The 21782-nt window shown below is 39.7% G+C and overlaps 1 protein-coding gene across 2 annotated transcripts in view; it reads right to left on the reverse strand.

Annotated features, from left to right (window-relative positions):
- The window catches only part of if (inflated), a 44890-nt gene that overhangs the window by 4047 nt on the left and 19061 nt on the right, over positions 1–21782 (reverse strand). The window contains exons 4-9 of one of the 2 annotated variants that reach the window (XM_066726828.1): positions 15215–15380; positions 8507–8568; positions 2395–2443; positions 2000–2080; positions 418–593; positions 4–242 (exon numbers count right to left, since the gene is read on the reverse strand). In XM_066726828.1, the coding sequence (XP_066582925.1) occupies positions 4–242; positions 418–593; positions 2000–2080; positions 2395–2443; positions 8507–8568; positions 15215–15380 (773 nt within the window). The remainder of the gene's footprint in view (positions 1–3; positions 243–417; positions 594–1999; positions 2081–2394; positions 2444–8506; positions 8569–15214; positions 15381–21782) is intronic. The other variant, XM_066726829.1, reaches the window with a different exon arrangement.

Consider the following 21782-nt stretch of genomic DNA (forward strand, 5'->3'; position numbering starts at 1 on the left):
TACCGGGTATCAACCTTGCGGAGCTTCTCAGGTCCATTACCCTGATAAAATACGTAGACCCTACCGGTTTCGATGGTCATCTCTGGATTCTCCGGTACCGTATACATTGGAGCACCTACGATGAGGTCATCGAGTCCATCTCCGTCAATGTCACCGGAAGCCACGGAATAACCGAAGTAGGCACCCATTTGTTCTCCAGATACGTTTTGATAATTGGTCATGTTCGACGTAAATAAGACAACCTAGAATTTTTCTTAAATATTATTATCACGTAAGCACTATAGTAGCTCCATAATTAATCCCATGCACCAGTGTAGAGAAAAAGAGGAGAGCTAAGAATAGCAGGAAAGGAAATACTTGCATGTTTTTTGTTGCCTTTTTTTTCTGAAAATGTCACGCGCGGGTGGTTTTACTTACTTTACCCCGAAGACCGGAACCACGTGGTACCCCAACGGCCGTTCCGCTGTCGCCATTTCCGACAAAATCCCCCGTGGCGACGGCGTAGCCCATGTAACTATCGTCTTCGTTCGCAGGTCCCTCTTTCGTGAACATTACACGGGCACGATTGCTGAGCGACTGCGAAAACGCTTGACCTGCAAAACGAAGCGCACGAGTTGCAACAAAGAAAAAAAAAAGCTTCCGGATCACGATTCTCTTACACGTGTATGTTAACTTCGTGACTGCAACTTTGCTCAAATATTATGTAGGCTCTATTTATTCCTCGTCTAAATATATATTAGTATATTATATATGGTACCTTCCCATTTGCCTTACCTACTTCAATAATCGTATCCGATTGTTCAACCACAATATCTACAAATATGCAATCTTTCATCGTGAGTTTTATTTATTATCAATCATTCCTCCTAGGTCCCATATATATATATACTATATGTATACTATGCAATACTTAGAAGAGAAACGATTGTAATGAAATTATGTAAGTCACGAAAACCCGGGCTCACACCGGGGAATAATAAAAGCCGCTATTCTATTATTAATCTAGCGTCTAAGCTGACTAATGCTAATTGTAATTTTGTAACATTAATGGAGACGTTGGACTATTATTAATTCTAGGTGAATTTCGATTTTAGCAGCATGGGGCAGTCCCCTGATAATTCGTAAGCTGGAAATTATAAGTAAAGAGGTATTATTCACGCTTGTCTTATAAGGTTTTTGTGTTTGTTTATTATTAATGATGCTAGCAAAATAGTAGCTGGCTCTCCATATTACCGCATTTCTGCCTGGAGCACTCTAGGTTGGATAAAAGCAGCCCGCACCTGTTAATGTTACACGTGAAACCCTTATTTACTCACCTGGTAATAAATAAACTTTTCCATTTCTCATCAACTTTCCTCTTAATATTTAAAGGTCTCATTTTAATTACCAATATTACCCAATCTATAGATTAAAATTTATTTCGTCACTTTTCTTATTCTAACAACGATACATTACTATATATATATATATATAATAATCACAGCTTTATTCAACCATTACGAAACAAAAACTCTTCACTATTTGTGGTACATTTAGTATACGTTTTTCCGGGAAACTGTGACTTTTCACTTTTTTGTCCTGCTTAAATTAAGTAATAATCTTAACCCCGTCATTAATTGAAATTACACGTTAGTCAGCAGACTCACCCAAAAATGATTTGAAAAACTGCCTACTAAAAGTCACTCTAATCAAATTAATAACAGCAGCCAGTGTTAATGAAGGTAAAACGTATGAGTCAAAAGCCAAATAACCTTGTTGATTACAGCAATTAATGGAACTTATTAGGATCTCTGCCAAGCAAGTATATGGGACAACAAAATTTCCTCGTGTTACGTACTCAGGCAACACGTGTTAATTTAGCATATACATATAAGAAATCTTTGAAAAAAAGAGAAAAAGAAAGAGAGAGAGAGAGAGAGAATTATATGATAGAGCTGATTAGAGGGTCTTGGGCGTTTATTTATGGTGAATTTGCTTTCAGGGGGACTGATCGCAGTACCTGATGTGACTGCTTCGGGTGCAAATAACATGGACGACAGAAATCCAAACTTCATACTGCTGCTGATAGAGTATAGCTGACCTGTAATTGTTTAAGGAAAATTCTCCACTAAATTAATTATCCACCGGAAAAAATGCACGCGTTATTCCTTCGGAATTTCTCTTATTCGCATATGGTGCAAAAAGATCTTAATCGTGTAACATATCAAACGTTTACCAATACTTAACCCAGATAATTCAATTGTGCTGACTAGCAGGTATGTACATATTTACATCTCTTCCAAGTTAAGATTTTTTCTAAAATTACTCTAGACTCCCGCTAGACTAGTTCTTACATAATAAAACTATATACGTTTAATGTATAGTATTATCGATGAAAGCTTGGAAAAATATTACCTTGCCAGTACCAACTGCCGGGGGCTCCGATGAAAAGTCTTTCACCATTCTGAAAATGAAGCAAAAGATTCATATGTTGAATTTATTTGAATTGAATTTTGCTCGCAAGGAGATAGGAAGGAAAAGTGTGTGTGTGTATGTATGAGAGAGAGAGAGAGAGAGAGAGAATGAATGGAAATAAGTGCAGGATACGTCGGCACACTTATGAAGAAACAAAAGGCGAACAAAGTTTTTCGTCGCCGGCAGGCATCGCGAGACCAGGAAACGGACGCACCCACGAAAGTCTAATTTTTCTTTAGTTAATAAGATAATGCGGCAGATAAGGAAGTGCGCTCGGTGTGCGAAGCCCGATAAATCAAGCGGCCTGTATAGCCTTTGCACGTAAGCAGGCTCACCAACACGCGCCTATAGACACAAGAATACACTCACAGAAGCGTACAAAGACACGAAAGAGTGCGTCACGCATGTTAAATGTAGTACAAAGCCGACTTGGTGATAGAGCCTTTTGCATTCTATCAACTATTCATTTCAGCTAACGTTATTAATCGATCGCGAGTGATCCAGCATGCTACTAGCTCGCATTAATCAACTAATTGCGAAATAAAAAAAAATTCATCGAAATCCCTCCATTTCTCCTCACCAAGAGAGAATTCCTTCTTCTCTCACGATCCACTCTATATGTATACATTGCAGCCTTTTCAATCGGTTCGATAAAATATAAGTCGTGCATGCAATCTTGCGTCGAGAGAGAAAATTGCTATTGTTGTGAGTTTTCTTTTCGATCTCGATAATCGATCTGGAGAGTTCAGTGACCTTTGGCCTGAACAGAAGAGGATTGCATTATTATTGTGTCCGAAAGAATTTTTGTTCCTACAGAAACAATCGTTGCACATGTCGTTGTTACGGTGGTCCCATTATATTCCGATCATATCTGGTTTATAGCGCGACTGCCTAGCCTGGGAATGAAAGAGCCGAACCAGTTAGCTACCTCCGACATTTCGAGTGTCACTCGAGTACTTATATATATATATATATATACACGTATGTGTACAGTAGATAAAGCGCAATCGAGTACTCGCGGCAACTGTGCGAACGAGCTTCAAGAGCTTTTTTCCTCGAGCTTGTTAAACAGATACCGAGCAAACATCGAACCTCTTTTCCTTCAAAGCAAATACTGTGATCTTGAGCATACTTTAACATCAGCTACCAACATCCCAATCTTGTGAAATCACAAAAAGTTGATCCAATTTCTGCGGTTTTAAAACTGATTACTCATCCACCAATTGAGCCATTCGACTTGGTATGTTCGTTTAGAAAATTACCAGCTCTAATAACACGTGTTATGGTAGCGTGAAATAATTATGACATATAGGTTATTGCTGCGTTGAGAGAATTTGCCGCGCGATTGTTTCGGTGAGTCTTATTGGTCCAAAATGGTTTTATAGAGAAGGAAGGTGAGTGCGTGGGTGTTTGCATGGTGGAAACGGGAGGCGTAGGTGTGTACCATGCGGAAAGGTGCACCGCTGTAGTTGTTTTCACGATTAACACTTTGATCCCGGCGATATTTAAATGGTCTTTCTTCCTTCGGATTCTAGCCTTTGAAACTATAGCCTTTCTGGAGATAAGCACGAGAGGCGTTACATTCTATTGAACAGGTCCCGGAAAGGATGCTGATTCAGCAAGAAATGCTGTATATTTCTATATATTGATATTATATGGCTATTGATTTACGACATCCACACTATTATTACGGAACAGCCAACAATACTCTTTATCAAATGTTAACTCACTTTAATCATACACTCCACTTGCTATAAATAAAAAGGGCATCCCTTGCTATACGTACATATGTGTCATTGTGATTTTTTTTATTGCATTACGTTAGGTAAACAATTTTATAAATATATGTAAATTAAGGTTGTAGTTCAAAATCATGTTTTTTCGTTTTAGCTGAGGAATATTCCAAATCTACTCGAAATAATTAAAAAATATATTCCTGAAACCTGGCCGCTGAGAAAAATTTTTAGAGTAGCCCCGGAGCCGCTTATTTTTTCTTATTTAAAAATCATAGAGTTTTCATCGATTGTAGAAATTAATTTTAGAGTTTTGGTAGCTGTTACCTTAAAAATTTGTTAACTGTATTCAAAGCTGTAAATTATCGTATACACACGCAAAGATTGACACATTATTGAAATAGATTCTAAAACCGGTTTTTGATTAATTTCAGTAATTTGCCAATCTTTGTGTAAGTGAAAGAAAGCTCATTAAAAATTCCTGCAGGTACTTAAGTATATACTTAATAATTTGATATAACTTGTAAATTTAGAGGTTATTACTTGTACAGAAAATCCATAATTAATTTCCACAGTTCGTCGAAATACCATGATAAAACTATAAGTGGCTGTGGAGGTACTTGAAGATTTATTTTCAGCGCCCAGGTTTTAGGGATATTAATCTTTACTTATTTGGAATAGGTTTGGCAGATGTTTGGGTGAAAAAGAAAAACCACCATTTTCCAACGATCACTCTAATACACCCATATACAGTAATAGTTGTTGTATTTAAAGTAAAAGTGGTAGAGGGGACAAGGGAAGAGGAAAGGGGAAAGTAAGTAAGAGGAAGTCGCGAAGAGCGTGTCTAGTTTCGTTTTACTCTGCTTATCATGAGAAATGGCGGCCGTTTATAAAACAATGCGCCGCCAGCGGAGGACCAGAAGCGCGTAGGTGGGCCCCGGACGGAGAACACAACGCGGTGACAGAACGAAATGTGCGAGCCTTAAATGGCCACCTGAGCTGAACATCCTTTGCTCACCCCGTTTTCTCCCCGAGTCCCTTTGCCACTGATTTCGCCCGCTGACCCAACGATTATGCGTTCCTACGCGCTTTAACTTCTTCTTTCTCTTCTTCTTTTCTCTCCTCTTCTCTTTCACCTCCGACAAGAACTTACCTAATAAATTCCTTGTGGAATTGCCATGGAATCGAGTTACAGCACGCTTACTTTATTCTCCAAATCTCATTCCCATCTTTCCCCTTCTTCTTTTACAATTTCTCCCCTTAGTCGAATCTTCTCCACTTGATAATTCATTATTTTCGCCAAATTACTGTAAATAGCTACTTTTTTCTCCCTTTCTCTCTACACGAAGAACGTTTGATCCACATTTACTGCAAATTTTACGGCACTTGGGATAAGCGTGATTTTTCTCCATGAAAAACATTCCTCGAGAGGTCGTAAAATGACAAACTGTGAGATTATTTTGCAACGGAGTATTTTGTAGGGACTTAATGGGTTTGAGTAGAGGTTCTAATGCAAATGCAGTGACTCGACTCGACGCAATAAAGTACGGCGGAATTACAGCTGAGCATAGTCGTTAGTACGAAAGCAGTTGCCATAATCATGTTCGGTGCCTAATGGACCAACGATTACTTATCACGCCCCAGCAAGAATAAGCTCCATTCTTCGGGACCTCACGTATTACGTTAGCTGCAGGTTCTTTACGCGTCTTAGTGCCTATATCTATACCCCCCCGGTTCTCACGACACTTTCCGTGCTGGAAGCTTGACCCATCCTTGTGAAAAATTGCTGGAAACACGCCATCCTGTCAAGTTTTTTTTTTACCACGAATATTCTTTGTAAGAAATATTTCCATCGAGTTGAACCAGCTTTAATACAGTGTAACCATTGATCTTGAAAACATCAAGGGTCATAAATTCCATCAATCAAAACAGTATTACTTTAAAATCAAGATTCATATTTTTCCAATCGATATTAAGCTCCGAAATCTTCAAGGATAAGAATCGGAAGATCGAAGCGCGTAGGGATCGAGTAAAGTTGCCTATAAGTACACATTTTTGCAGGTCCTCGAGTGTCGTCGGGTAAGAAAGGGCAGTGTTCCAGTGGCGCCAGTTGCGTGGATTTAGGTGGAAGGGTAGGGGGTTCGGGGCGGATTATTTATCGTTCCGCATGAATGTTATTATTTGTGAGTCGGTGTGCAGAGTCCTGGCGCAGTTCGCACGGTCAAGAACAATGGACCCTCCTCGTTGGCCAACAATGTCAAACGTGCGACCAAGTCACGTGCACGCCCAATCTCCCTCTCCATTCTTATCTGTCATCTCACTCACTCTCTCATCTGCGGCACAAAGTGCAGCCACCGTGACTTCTGTGTTCCGGCGCCATACGTCCCCACCTCGTCGTATCTCGATCATCTCTTGAAAAAACTCACAACTTTCCTTCCTCGTAAACATAGAAAGTAACTATAGCCGTTATTATATCTACACGTGCTCTATTAAAATCGGTAAATCCCCTCCTCGCAACATGGTCCATCCGATAGAAATCACGCTTGCACGGCATATACGACCGAAACCGTTCGAATTAATTTTTTTTTGCATCCGCTTTCGACCGTTAGAAAAAGTGCAGAAGCCTCGACCGGAATATTAATACAGGGAGAGGCATAAATTCGATAGCACAGGTCGGTTATACCTCGATCTGGGCCTAGCTCCAGTTTCTCCTCGGCGGCAAAAACAACTCGTGCCGGTCGTGTTTCGTGTAGACAGAATGTGGTATGAGAGCCATTGTCTCAGTTGCAAATTTTTCGCGTGTAAGCATCGAGTCAGCGCCACTCAGCGGGGGGTAAATCGTGTCTCTGCGGGCCCAAAGCTCGCTCTCTTCGGACCGTTCAGCCTGGGGTCCGTTCGATTCTGCTGCACCGCTTTGCACCGTGAGGAGCCGCTTCTCTCTCCTGTATACCGTGACTGAACGACAAATGCACGTATTTGCTTCCTCCTCTCGATGATTAATACTTTCACCCATCATCCACGTCTCTAACATTTAGAACGGATCTTCGTATAATCTCTCCCGAAATCAATCCTAATAACAATATTGCCAGAGTCCCCGACTAATCTCCATCTTGGAAGAGAAGGAATATAACTTATTGCAGCAAGTATATATATATATATATATATATATATGTAGAGAGAGAGAGAGAGAGGAACATTAACGCTGATTTTATTTATCTCAGAGAGAATGGGTCAAGATTCACTGAATTCCTGCACGATGGGATCTTTGCATGTTCGATAACTATATATATGCTTGAAACTGTGCACGCGGACTTCCTGCTGCTGCTGTTGATCCAATCGTGTCTATAAAGATTCGAGTATTTGACTTAGGGAGATTGCAAGACAGGTCGATTGTAGGAAAGAAATACTGGGACAATTCTACGCTCGACTATCTTCACGGAGATGTTTAATTCAGAATTGTCCGGTTATATGGTGGATGTTTAATGCATGTTTGCCGCACGAAGCGAGCTGGCACTCACGTCTATGCCATTCCAGTTTAACCATTCAATGTTAATCCTCCACCCGCGTGCACTCACTTCTTTACTTTGCAAGTGCAATGATTTTAGTCAAATAGCCTGTGATACTTTCATTGCAATTTTTTGCACCGTTCAAAAAGGAAACGTTTTCACCCATTCGTACGTCAGATCCTTTTGCTTCGATAAATCTCACTAACTCTTTCTCCATCAGCGCCATTTCTGGCCAAGGACCATTTTTGGACCCACAGAGTCCATTTTTGGAACGAAGCCATGTTTATGTAAATACGTACGCGTACGTCTCTCGTCTTTTTCAACTTTTGACTTTTTTATTGCGATAAGTCCAACGTAATCGTTGAAATGAAAATATCAGTACTGCGGGGCAGTGTGCGGGAGACTCCATGCACCTATATATATCTACATACGTCCGTACTTTATTGTCTATTTTCTTATTCTTACTCGCAGGGACAAATACCATTGTGCTCTCATGGAATGCCATTTCTTTTGCACTAAATCTCGTACGTGGCAGTGATTTAGAATGCTTTTCAATGCCATGCACTACGCCATCCACCATCGATCTTTCCACCGTTGCTTCGACCTGTGCTTTACATTCTATTTATTTCTTATCCTGGCCAGATTTCATCTAGATCGATTGATATCGATCGAAACTGATCAGTGACAAAGGGAAAACTTCGCCACACAAGGTTCAAGCGCGTTCGTACCTTTTATTATTGATAACGAATGCATGCTAAAATAGATAATGAATTTGAAAGAGGAGGAAGCATATAAATTTATTAAGATTCTTACCTTGGACATAGAGGCTCCTAGACCAGCCTGACACGACCCTTGTCTGTGATATCCCCAGTACCCTGAAACGGAAACGTGCAATTATTGTATATCGTCCTTTTGCTTCCAGGAGACATCATATCGCCCGTTCGCGATGTTTACTGCTGTAATAAAATTACAAGAGCGCACCTACACGTAGAAACGAGAACGCAGTCAATTAGATCGGTTTAAACCATAAATTATGACTGACAGCACAGTATTAATCATCCCGGAAGATAGCCAATGAGAAATTTTGACTACGGAAATCAAACCGACTGGATGCCCGTCGCCCCGCTATTTTTAAAACTCACACTCGAATTTTTGAAAAATCATTTAGCTACATATACCAGTCGTATTTTTATCATCGCAGTAAACCTATCACGGGAAATTGTTAATTACTCGTTGTAAGAGATAAAGATATCGCCAAGCGTACATGTATATACCCTTGACTCTTTAATTTTCTGTTTTGCATATTGATATTATTTGCTGAATCTGAAAGCGAACTTCGATCGTGAACGAAAAGTGCATTAAAGAGGTTTCAGTTGCGAAAAGAAAGAATTAAGTCGGTGTGCGTTTTGTTACATCGACTGATCGAGTCACGAAATGGGAATATCATGTGTTACGTCGAGTAGGAAGTGGCGTCCGATGCTTAAAAGCTGCTTTTCAACACGCACACGCACTCCTTAATCCCGGAATCGATCTCTCATTTATTTTTCTCTCTCTCCATCCACGCCCCACATTTGCATTTACTGTATCGATAGGAAGTGTGAAACGAATTAACATCAGCCATACATCGAACAACGCTTTGTCTTTCTTCTTAAAATTCCAGTTGAACCAGTTACAATATTATACTATATATACAGCATATACAGAGAACAACATTCATGCAACGTTCTCGTTTAATCGAATGTACAACAATTCTCAAGACTGTCTGGAAGTTATATAGCTCGCAGGCTTTATCTCATTAGCTCCAATTCTCATTGTTAAATTAGCGACGACTTCTCGAGAATTATTGAATGATAGGGAGACTGGGCAATCTTCATTCTATCCCAGCGAGCAATAAGTAACAAATTACTTTGATAAATGCGTCTTATCCTGGTGTTTTTGCAGTCTTATCGCGTTCGACGATAGCGGATGATGAACGACACTATGCATCGACGTAAAAGCTACCGTACGAACTAAGAATATTGTATCTGGCTACGTGAAATGCAACCAAAACTTCCAGCATCGCTCGATCCTTCGTGCAAACTGCTTTTCTCACGATTTCGTTGCTGCAACTCTAGCCTCCATTATTATAACAGTGAAAATAACGAATTTTTTCATTTCCAAGTTTTCTCAAGCTTCGCTAAGAAGCTCTTATTGTTACTCTGTGGGATTTCCTCTCGTTGCGTGGTTTCCTTGGAGAAAATCGCTCTTAGTATATATATATATATATATATATATATTGTACGATTCTCGCGGAGTGGATTAGCCGTGCGGTGTCTACTGAAATATCATCGCGGTCTTGCCAGCCTGCTAGGAAAGAAAATACACACCTACACCTGTAAAATGGTATTAAAGTTCGGTGAGATCGTCTGCTAGAGCGTATAAATTTTGCAAAGAAAAACCAGTAATGATCCCATCGCTGTATAACGGTTTTATAATCCACCAAATTCCAACGTTCTGTGTGCATGCATAATATTCCAACATCAGATACAACAGGAAACATGAATTTCAGCAACTCGCGTAACATAGAATGGGAAAGGATTCGAATCATCAAATGGATTACCCGCACGAAACTACATTCCACAATAATAAGATTTATATTAGAATATTGCGCAGATACTCAAGAAATATTTTATGCAAGAATTACGTGCGAACTGTTGTAGTGACCAAAGATAATGGGGGTAATATATAATTTATATTAATTAAGTTATAGTTTGATTAATGAATCGTTTATTAAGATCCTGAAATCCGAGTGAGAAGTCAGTTTAATTGTGATAGACGAGATTTGTAATTCAGTCGAGATTCTGTACGATAGTTTGGCTAAGCGCAAATCGTGGTTAGCCAAAAAGCAGGGTCAGTGCCATTCTGGCAACGTCTGCAATGCGTATTGCCTTCCGTTTCGCTGTATCTGTGGTGCGTCTACGTGTTGTGTGGAGAAAGAGAGAGAGAGAGAGAGAGAGAGAATATCCGGTGCAGACCGAGCCTTCCCTGACGTAGACGAACTTACTCGTCACGTACAAGCGTTATTATGAACCCTGCCAGTCACGCAATTATATCAATCGGACCTTCTCAAGCATGTACCCAAGATGAAATAGGAAAAAATTGAATGACTTGATCGATCGAACCTCGATAGAAATAACCTTAACTCCATAAAGTGCTAACCAATCTACTCAAAACCCATACAAGCTATATATGTTAAAGAATTTTTTTTTCCACTTTTTTGCACACAATAAAATCTTCATGAATAATAAACCTTTGCAAAACTGTAGAAACCAGTTTTCATATTATGTAACGAATCTGATTGTCACAGCAGAACGAATATAATTTGTCTAAAGGTGACAGAAAAAGTTACACCGAAATGACGTAGGGTAGGCATAATTATGCGATCGTCCCCGCTCGATCTATTAATAATTTCTCTCATTTCAGCTACTCTGCTCTCTCTTCTCCATGTTCTGCAAAGGGTGCTATTCTCGTCGGTAGACGGTGAGAGGCCACTCTATAGTCCTACTTGAAGATGCAAGTGCTGGCAAAAGTGGTTTCCATCAACAGAAACTACCATTGTCTTAACATTATAATTTCACTTTTTTTTTAATCCCATATATTAATTAATCATTTCATCTCTCATAGTGTTTATGTAAACAACTTTAAAATTCAGTTGCATATTCCATTACCATTTCCAACCGACTCCTGGTCAGTTTTAGAGGCGAATGACCACCAATAGCGAGTCCAACCAGTGATAAAGCCGTTTAATGCAGAAATTGGCACGAATCCCTCGCTCAATCGGGCCCCGCGCAATGAATGGGCCCACTGTGCCTTTGAATCCCCATAAGTGTGGCCATTTCTATATACGAGACACTTATTTCGCTCACGTTCTAACGAAACACGAGTTGTCCAACGACTTTCAGTTTAATCGCTCGGCTAAACTGTCGTTAATACGTTTTATGCTTCGGTGATATTATATCAGCCCAATCCCCTTTCCCTACCTGTCAAATAAAAATTTACCCGACTCACCTAATTCCATGTCGATTATTTTCCTACAGTATGTCAATCGATATTTTCATTAAAATAAATTACGAATTAATATCTTTTTAATCTGTTTTACAAATATAGTAGTTTTGAAAGCTGTTCGAGTAACAAACAACAATCAAGGATGAAATTTTTGTTTCTAATAGATAACCTGATGCGTTAGATGGAGTTCATTGTAATCTGCTTAAAAGGTAATAATTACTAAAGAACTCAATGGAGTTTTACTTATCTACATCGATTGTTTCGTATACGAGGTGTTAATCAAGATTCAGAAATGACGAATACGAAGTGATATAGTAGATACGAATTGGAATGTATAGTAACTGCGACAAAGTTACAAGCCACTGCAGTTCACTTGTTCCATTGTAATTTAAGGAGGATCAAGTGTTAATTGGCCTTGTTAAAACGGTACTGCCTTATGTTGGCAGCAGTAGTGTCATGGCGCCTTCTAATTATCATTTTTTCAATTCTTAGTTAACCACTGGATCGTTCTGATCGTGGAATGCACTTACTGTCATCATTTGTCTGCTTTCTTTCTTATCCCTGCTTCCCCCAGATTAATTCCAACGGAATTTTCCACCGTAAGACGTCGAGCTGGCTAATTGTATCAATAAAATTATATATTAATTTTAATGCACACATTGCCGAGGGAGAAAAAAGCATAATTTAAGGAATTAACGATCCTCGAGAGTTTGAGCGTTATGCAAGATATGCAGCAGTGCAGAGTATTACGAGGTGGACGGATGGGGGGAGAATTTTTGGAATTCTGCACCGGGTACATAAATGAGAATCGATATTGGAATTTGTACAAACTTTCTTAATGACAAAAGCTGGAAGTTGAAGCCAGCGCGAAAAAAGGATGACGGAAAGATATATATCTCTATAATATGTGTATTTATTTTTAAATACATATATGTGTTTTCGTGTGTGAGCTCATGGTAAAGAAATTCCGGGCCGGGGTCGCAATTAAACAATTTGTACGAGCAAAGGAAGGAACGAACGTTGTCTGCTAGAAAGCGGCTTTTCCCAAGAATCGTAGAGCCTTTTTAGAGAGGCGTTAGGTTGTTCGCAGTTTATAACTGGCGGCCGGCAGCTTTACTTTATCGCATGTTGCGCGAGCCATTGCTGCCTTTTCTGGAAGCCGACTGCCTCTCGGTTTTCCTATTTATCTGTCTCAGCGAGTTATCTATCGCTACGCAGATTTCTGCCAGCGTTGATCAACTCTACGCGATACATTCACCCCAAACTCTTACCCATCCATCAGCAAATTCAACTCTATTAGCGAGAACCTGCAAGCAAGCTCTCTCACTATATTCCTTAATTCTTTTATTTATATTTACTTTACCAAGTCATTCCATCGTTCTACGTAGAGATTCCTTCCCTCAAACCTATAGCCATGCTAAATACTACAACTTCCCATTCAATTCCTATTTATCTATCACGACCATTATTTATCCTTACAAAGATCAGTGATCAGTTTCAATAGCCAGTGTATTTGCTTTTAAGGTCATCTTCGTCGTTGAAAAACCCAACTCTGCATCGATGAACAAATTTCACAAAGAACTCTCTATTCATAAGTATCTTTCTTTTATTTTAGTATTTATCTAATCTCTGCAATTAAACCGTTATCTATGAAATTCATAAGTCATTGTAACGCTCTCTTTTTTGGACAATTTTTATCTACTTCCGGATATGCTCATTATTTTTACTAATTTTATAGATGTAATGTTAAGAAAGTTTAAGAGTTCAGATTCGGTCAGGAGCTCTGTAAAAGCATACGCATAGTCACGGTACACGTATAAATGCATGTACGAATTCCTCGAAGAAAACAAATATGCTTGCACCGCACAGTCGCCCTTACTTGCACCACCTTGCTTTCGTTGAATCGAGAACACCGATTACGCGGCGGAAACTGATACTCGTTTGTCTCTGCTAACACACGAAAAACTATAGCTGTGTGAAAAATTCACCAAACTCCGAAACTCAAAGATCGGCGAATTCATTCATCGAATTACAATAATTTCACTGAGACTTCAAAGTCTATCAATTTTAATACATTGCAGTTTCTTACTTGGTTAATTGCATCCAGCAGTTAAGTTCATTAAGATGATTTTGAAGTAACGAGGCAGGATTTTAGCAGGGAAAAAATAGACAGGATGTAAAACTGCCGGAGGCAACCGGAAGTTCGTCGTTTTAGAGGGGAGAGTCTAGACGCTGCTCCTGCAATTGCCAGACTTTAATTGCAGGAAAGTTCAACTCTAAAAAACTAACGTCTCGTTATTTGCGTCCCGAACGGTAGCGAGCGCACCACTTGCGAAATTTCCCGCACTGGCTGCTACATATTTCATCCTCAAATGTGTCCCAAATGACTTTAATAATACAGATCAATAACGTGCGACAAGTATGTATATATTTTTCACGCGTGTGATGGTCCCTGGAAGTCCACTAAATAATTTATCCCTAATGCAGGTCAGCTGTTGTGATATTGTAAAATCTTTGGTTCCATCGAAAAACGGAAATAAATGCTGGGTGGCCAGAAATAGTACAGCTATCGCAACAGCTGATAGGACAAAAAGATGCAGTATTTCCAATGTTATCTGGACGAGGTACTGTCTTATTATCGCAAGGAAACGAGTGCTCTTCGGGGTATTGGTCATTCTGGGAGAGACAGTGGGTCTTTTATCACGACGAAAAAAAACGTAAAAAAGATAACTTCTCAATTCTTCGACACTGCCTCCAATTATGCATCTTTAATTGTAAATCATTCGGATGAAAGTCGTGGGATTGTTCAGCGTGGAGAAATTGGAAAATTGAATGGATGGTGATGGTAAGAAGGTTATTTTGACGAGATTAATTGAAGGTCGTGATAGATTGAAAGGAAGTGTACTTGAGTGAGAAAGCCAGGATGAAAATCGACGGGGTCTTTTGTTATTAAAATGAGCGTCAGACTTTGCGGCCTACAGGAAGTATCCTGTTACGAGTAGTATTTATGGTGGTTAGAGACTGACTGGAGGACGCGCCATATGTCGCGCTGGGTCCACCCAGTTGAGAAGAAGCTCGAAGAAAAGTTCGTCCCCCTCTATATGTACTCTCGGGAAAATCCATGCCAGCGAGAGCAATCCACGATCGACGTGGATTTCCACGGGAAAAACTGTTTACAACTGTTTATAGTCGAGCGAGTGAGCATATCCAGGCATTGAAATCTTTTCCAGCTTTTTCACGATGCCCGGGCTAATTCCGTACCGCAACGCGCAAGCTATAAATCGTCCGTCCAGCCCTCTACACTCTTCAATACTGGCAAAACAACGCGTGGAACGAGGCGAAGAGTGAATATTCGAAGATAGTGCATGCGTGCGAGCTTCTAAATTTCTATATTCTGACCTCTAATGGTGAAAACAAAAATCTTTATTACGTTTTCCCCCCTGTCGAAAAGCGTAAGAATAAGAATGTGGAACTTACTTGTACGACATGGAGAGAATTCCTGAGAATCGTTAAAATTATTGCTAACCACCCAGCAAGTGCCAACGGGTTCCCTTCGATTACCCACCACTGACTCCTTCCTGTAATCGTCAACTTCCAGTCTCGGCTGTGAAACCGAGAACCAAATGTATCTTGGAGCACATGCCTGTAAAAAAAAAACACACAGAAAATAAATTTTCCTCAAGTCGAAGCTACATCATTGACCAAAACAGAATATCATTACGTAATTGGCAAGAATCACTGCCGTGCTTAGAAGTTTTGCTTTGTGAACAACGTTTATTTGGGTAGCATCGCACGTTCTTGAGTGACTCAAATTGATATATAGATATAGTAATGTATAGTATACTCGTGCATCGCTGAACAAATCCTTCCTCCTATCCTGCATTCATGTTCTCTTACTCATACCTTCCTAAGTTAAATTGACCAAAATAGTCATTCAAAGTCTATTCATTCTCACCAATCCCACAGAACCCATTAAAACCGTCCAATTAACTAATGTCAATGCGCTGTAATTCTGTTTCATCGATCAATCAGGATTTCTTTAATTTAAAATTGTTTCTAATGTAATCTAAGTGTTTTCTATAGACGAATGCATTGTTCCGAGAAATAATCTTTGGCATAAATTGAATCGCAGTTTATAATAATACATGTTTACGTGTTACAGTTGCGCAGTGTTATTAAGGTCGTCGTCTGTGCTGCCTCTGGTTGCGTGGTCAAGTACAGATGATTGACGTAATACGATGATTATTGTGCGTAAAACGCTGCCACTAGGATTCGTCCAGACTCCCAAACTGTTTCGACACGGGAAATGGTCCCATTGCTCAAATAATGATGTCATTTAGCGGACATCTCATTCAAAGTTACGCTCCTCGTAAATAAAGCAAAGGAATATAAACGCATCATCTCGTTCTCCCGCATAATATTCCCATACTCAAAATTCACATTTTATTCTCCGTTGTCCAAAATATACGTGTTATACACATAAGATTTATATTTGTCCAAAATGGGTATAATTAAACCGAATTAATAAAAATACTTGTTCACGATTTCTATGTTAAATTGATTTTTGGTAGATCAATAACTATTCAGTAAAGCTTGTATTTCCCCACGGTATATAAGCACGGTAACATTTTAATCAATTTCAAGGTCAGGTGGGTATAAATGTTCTTTAACGAAGCGAGCATCAGTGATTCCAGCGTTTGCCGGAGAATCCGGAGACGCCGCAAGAAGAGGACCCGACGAATCCCTCGTGGTGCACGCCACGCGCATTATTAATTGCGAGCCAATTAAGGCGCGTTACAAAGTTACATCGTTGCGCTCACGCATACCTTTACAATTCCTACCAGGGACTACGTAACTTTCATCCCGAGAATTACTCGCAGGCGCGTTTCGGCTCTTTGATTAAGTTCTCTGCCAGAAGGTCTCTCAATTAGTTTAAGCGCGGCTATCCCATCTCATAATTAGCTTAAATCTAAAAGCTTATATTATATACTATATAATAAATTAGCTCGATTCACACAACGTTTACCCTCTGTATCTCAACAAACGCCGCGTTACTTACGTAATTCGATCTCTTAACATATGCGTAATTTATTCATCTTTCGTCTCTCGTAAAATATCGTCTGTTATATCGTTTGCGCGCTTGTGCCTTTGATAATTGGCGATCTTACTCTATTCCAGTATTTTCTTGCTAGGTACGCGAGAGAGTACATTAATAGGCTCGTCAAGTACTCACAAATTGCTGGCCAATTAGGGAAAACTGCATTATTAGATCGCGATTACAAGCCGAGCGTGTACTACACCACGAGTATATATATATATTGTAGAATTGCGTTATCGTGCTTGGTGTGCGGTTACCCATAGAAATATCGTTATCGCCCGCACTGAATAAGATGCTTGTAGGAAAAACATAGTAATAAAGCTAACAATCCGTGAAAAACGCTTATTCACTTTAGCTCGATTCTTTCTTACAACGCTTATCGAATTATATTATATATAATTTTACTTTTCACGCTTTTACTTATTCTTTTGCCCTGGAACACACTGAAGATTTTCAAAGGATTTCACCGTTTGTTCTCCACGTATTCGGCAAGGATTATTACCCATACGACGGGAATCGTGTTACGAGAGTCCTGCGAAATTTAGCTGGCTTTTCTCCTTCTCGCAGGTCGGTGTAGGAATTTGAAAAAGACTCCAAGTGAATACAAGTATGCGGGCTAATTGAACATAACGACCGAGACGTCTGAGTGTCCGTCTGTCGTCGGCCAGAGCTCTGGCAGGATCGGCAAAGAAGAGGAAAGGATTGGACACGGCTGAAAGAGAAAAGCTAGTTTCTTCGTTTAAAGCGAGAGGTAAAACCTACCATAGTCGCTACGTTATATACTATAGCAGAGAGACGAAAGAAAAGAAGTCGATGCGATGAGCCAAAGTGCCAATTTATCCATTGCGCCAGTTTAGCTCAATCGCTCAAGGATTACCGCTATGTCGCACACTACGAGTCCATCTGTACTCGAGAGCAACCGTTAGAAAACCAGCAGATATCTGTAATGTCAAAGTATAATACCACTGCTATGGTACTCCTATACCATAACAAGAGACGCACTCAGTCATTCCAAATAAAGCTTCGAGGTGATCGGAGGGAAAGCTGACCGAGGCGGGAGGGAAAATGAGAAAATGAGAAAATGATCAAGACGAATCAAATGATCGATTGGACAACTCGAGAATTCCTAAATCGTTCCAATTGAAGCCACGGATCTTCTTAGAGTTTCATCGACGCTACTGTCATCAATATCCGCTTCCCATAGGAGAAATACGAGATGGAGGCTAATGGCTGGAGGAATAATTTTTGCCGATGACAGTAGGATCTGCTGATTCAATCGAATATTAAGCAAAAATTGGTTCGAACGGCTCGTAAATCAGTTTTGCGTCATCTGCAAAGGTGATGCGCCTAGGCGTTGCTAACAGCTGCTACGAACAACATCCGAACCTTTCGTCCATACGTCTAAATTGATCCTAAACTTTGACACTATAAGCCAGCTGCGACTTGATTCGATGTGCATCGATAGATACAATCTATCCAATAGTCATGTGGTACTAAACATATACGCTTCGGTGCTCAACCATAAAAGCGTCTTCATTCGCTGGAATGAGTTGACAATATCTTGTAAATATATATCGGTAATTTATTAGACACGTAACAAGAAATGATTTTCAAAATAATCTTAAAAGAACACTAGGTTTTTATTTAAAATATATTTTTTCTTTGGAGATTTTTCATTTGAATTTACTGCGTAATTCACGTTGTAGTTAATTAAATTTGCATTGCAAATAAATCGAATCACACTCAGTTTTATCCTTAGAATTCCCAGAATCTATGTCTCATGCGACCGGACATACTCGTGGTTATAACGTATCGCGAAATTGTTGCTTTGATTTATCATCGTGTTGTACGATTAATTAATTTATTTTAATGTGTAAACATAACTGTTTCCACTCTAACCATTTTTCCTTTTAAGTGGAAAGCAAACTGTATCAATAAGACTCGCTGAAGCGTTAATCAGTCGAATCGAGCGTCTTTCTTGTCACTTGTTCCGGTATAATTTTCAATCAGACTCATCTTCGGAATGGTAATTATAGTGCCGGATGCTTTGTTTGCAATAACCATTTCCCCTAGGAAAAATTCCGGGTTTAAGTACCGTGAATCGCAACTGCGTATTCTAAGCACGTCCGGTGTATTCTGCCGAATGCATTTATGCAAACGACAGCATTTTGTTAACCGAAACGCGCAGCCAGTGTTTCACAGCAAATAAGGATAAATTGATATTCAATATCACTATACATCATAATTCTTTAGGCTCGATGCAAACAAAATAATTCTCTTAGAACTTTAAAATAAATTCATTTACAGCTATATATTAGACATCGGTGTTAATTCAGTGCAAAATTCGATTCTGTTACATTAATTGTATTGTGGATTTCTTCGTTGAAAGAGTTCCTCAACGAATGGGTGCAGGACAATGTTGCCTTGCAATCAGCACGTTGAAAGTTAAGAAGTGGTTGGGTGAAGGCTTTAAATGTAGCTCGCTATTAGGGCTGCATTTAAGGCCTGCTGGAGTGGCCCTTTTAATGAAGAGTGCAGGCAGATCGAGCAAGCGTGTGCTGAAATCGTAAAATGGAATACCCGAGGAGTAGCGGCTGACATACACGAGTACCAAAAAGATATTATCATTCTCCTTTGTCCCGTTGCATTTACTGTATATATATGCACCAAGATCTTTGCCTTTCTTTTTCTTATATACTATTTTCCCTTTATCCAAAAAGCCACTATTCCTTTCTAATATTCCCGTATAAAGTACTGTTTTAAAAGCTGCTTTGTATAATATATTATCGGAAATAGTAAAACACTCAAAGGAGAGTCTACTAGCCCCTAAATATATATATATATATATATATATATATATATGCCTCTATTGAAAAATGTGTTTCGCCAATTTCACATGATACGCTGTAATTCGTTCGTTCGTGATCAAACGCTCCCAGAATTATAGTGTCAGGGTGAAAAGTTGTTTGGTCGTACAGAGTGGAGGATCGTTGCATAATGGCTGCTTCTGTGGGTGAGTTTTTGCGCTTTTATACCTTATATCGCGTGAGACATTAACAATTAACGTAATGCGGACCTTCCGCGGTAGTAAATGGCCTGTCAACTGGGTTAAAAACACGGCCGATTTATTTGGGCGGTCGCATTGGGTGCAGCCGACCCAAGATGACCTCATTCACGCCCGAAAATAACTTTCGCTCCCATCGCCCTGGCCTGCCCTTCCCTTCTCTCTACACCCTGCCCCGCGTCTTCCTAAAGACCGCACGACTCGTCCGGCTCACCTTTTTTCCTTCCTCTAAATTTATCGATTCCGCGCAGATAAAATTCGGCAGCTCCCGATCCTACAACTTTGGATTTACGAGAAAATTTTATCGACCCTCCCCCTTCCCCTCGCACTTTTTACTCCCAAATAATACCGTTTAAACTGTACCGTCGCCTTAAACGCGCGACGTAATTTCTCCAAAGAAAAAATATTAGTTTTCTGTCCGAGCAACCTCGTAAAAGTTTTTCATAGAATTTATTTATAAAGTCATGAGCGTTGATCTTCGTAAAATTTACCAAGGGTATTTGCACTGGGCATTAAAAATTCCAGTAAACCTTCCGGTGCCAATGATTTATTGTCTCACGTAAATATAGTAAGTGGAGGGTGCAAAGTCGTGCAGAATAGTGGAAGCATTGCAAAGATATTTATTTACGAGGTAGTTACGGTTCAAAGGGTACGATCTTCCTATTACGAGTGTGTTTTCCGGGGGTACAAAGGGAGGGGGCGGGGTGTGGAGAATTTCCTGCGTGCACACGTGCGTTACAGGCTGGAAACAATAAAGGTCAAAAGGCAGAAGGGAGGTTGAGGGCAGAAGCTGTGCTTGCTAAGTACCAAATTGTTTCCTCGTAAAGTTCAACGGAATATCGTAAGCTTAGAACACCCACCGACCGTTAAACACGCCAATTCTTACTTAAAACTCGCCGCTTTATTTCTAGCATCCTGCAACAGCATTGAGCCAACCGGTCTGTATATAAAGTCCAGCATCGCCTCAAACCTTATCAAAATTTAAGGTGAAACAACCATTCGTTAATTTCTACGATTATAGCTTTAAAAATACTTTTGAACGTCTACAGTTCTGGTTTTATATTTATAGCCATATATATGTATATTTTTTATGTAATAATAAAACAAAACAAGTGCACATAAAGTATATCACGACGCAGAGATATCCGAGAAAGAGAGAGAGAGAGAGAATGCGCACACGGAACCGAAGACAGAAGAAAAGTGGCATGTAAAAAAGATAACGACGATCGAAAAAGCGATTCTACCAGGACGAAACGGTCTGGTAATGACCGATCGTAAAACGTCATACGCTCATCCCCCAAAAGAGACTTACCGACATTTTATTTATGCCGAATTAAATTAATGACAAGGATGCGGTAGAGCTCGAGGGGAAAAAACAACCGAAATGGGAGCTCTGTAGTAATGATGATATTATGGTTAGTCAGTAACGCCTGTTCTGCAAAATATCGAAACTCACTTGCAGTACACTCGAGAATATCTTAATTAAGAAACTTTTCAGATAAAAAAGTCATTTCCAGTTAAAGAGCACGCGAAATTTGATTTCCAAATTGACGGCGTAAAAATCTTACTTTCTACACGAGTGAAATACAATGATTGAACGAAAAATGAAAAGAAAATTATATTATACAGGATTCTCAGGTTTTGGTAAGGAGAGAAGGGAATAAGGTAAATCGGGGACCAGGTGTGCGAGTGTGAAAAAAGTGAAAAATAGCAAGGAGTATCGTCGTTACAAGGTGTGAAAAATGAGTCGTATGCCTGGCAAAGAAAAAAAAATTAACACAAACATCTCGGACGTGCGTATAAATTGGCGAGACGCGAGATTGGCTCGAATTTGTCGTGCGCGTTTTCACCTGACTTAATTCCTTTTGTGCCAAGCGCGCGAG

The sequence above is a fragment of the Prorops nasuta genome, unplaced genomic scaffold (genome assembly GCF_024137725.1).
Source record: "Prorops nasuta isolate Cenicafe-Biocafe unplaced genomic scaffold, Cenicafe_Pnas_1.2 PNAS00005, whole genome shotgun sequence".
Classification (NCBI taxonomy): Eukaryota; Metazoa; Arthropoda; class Insecta; order Hymenoptera; family Bethylidae; genus Prorops; species Prorops nasuta.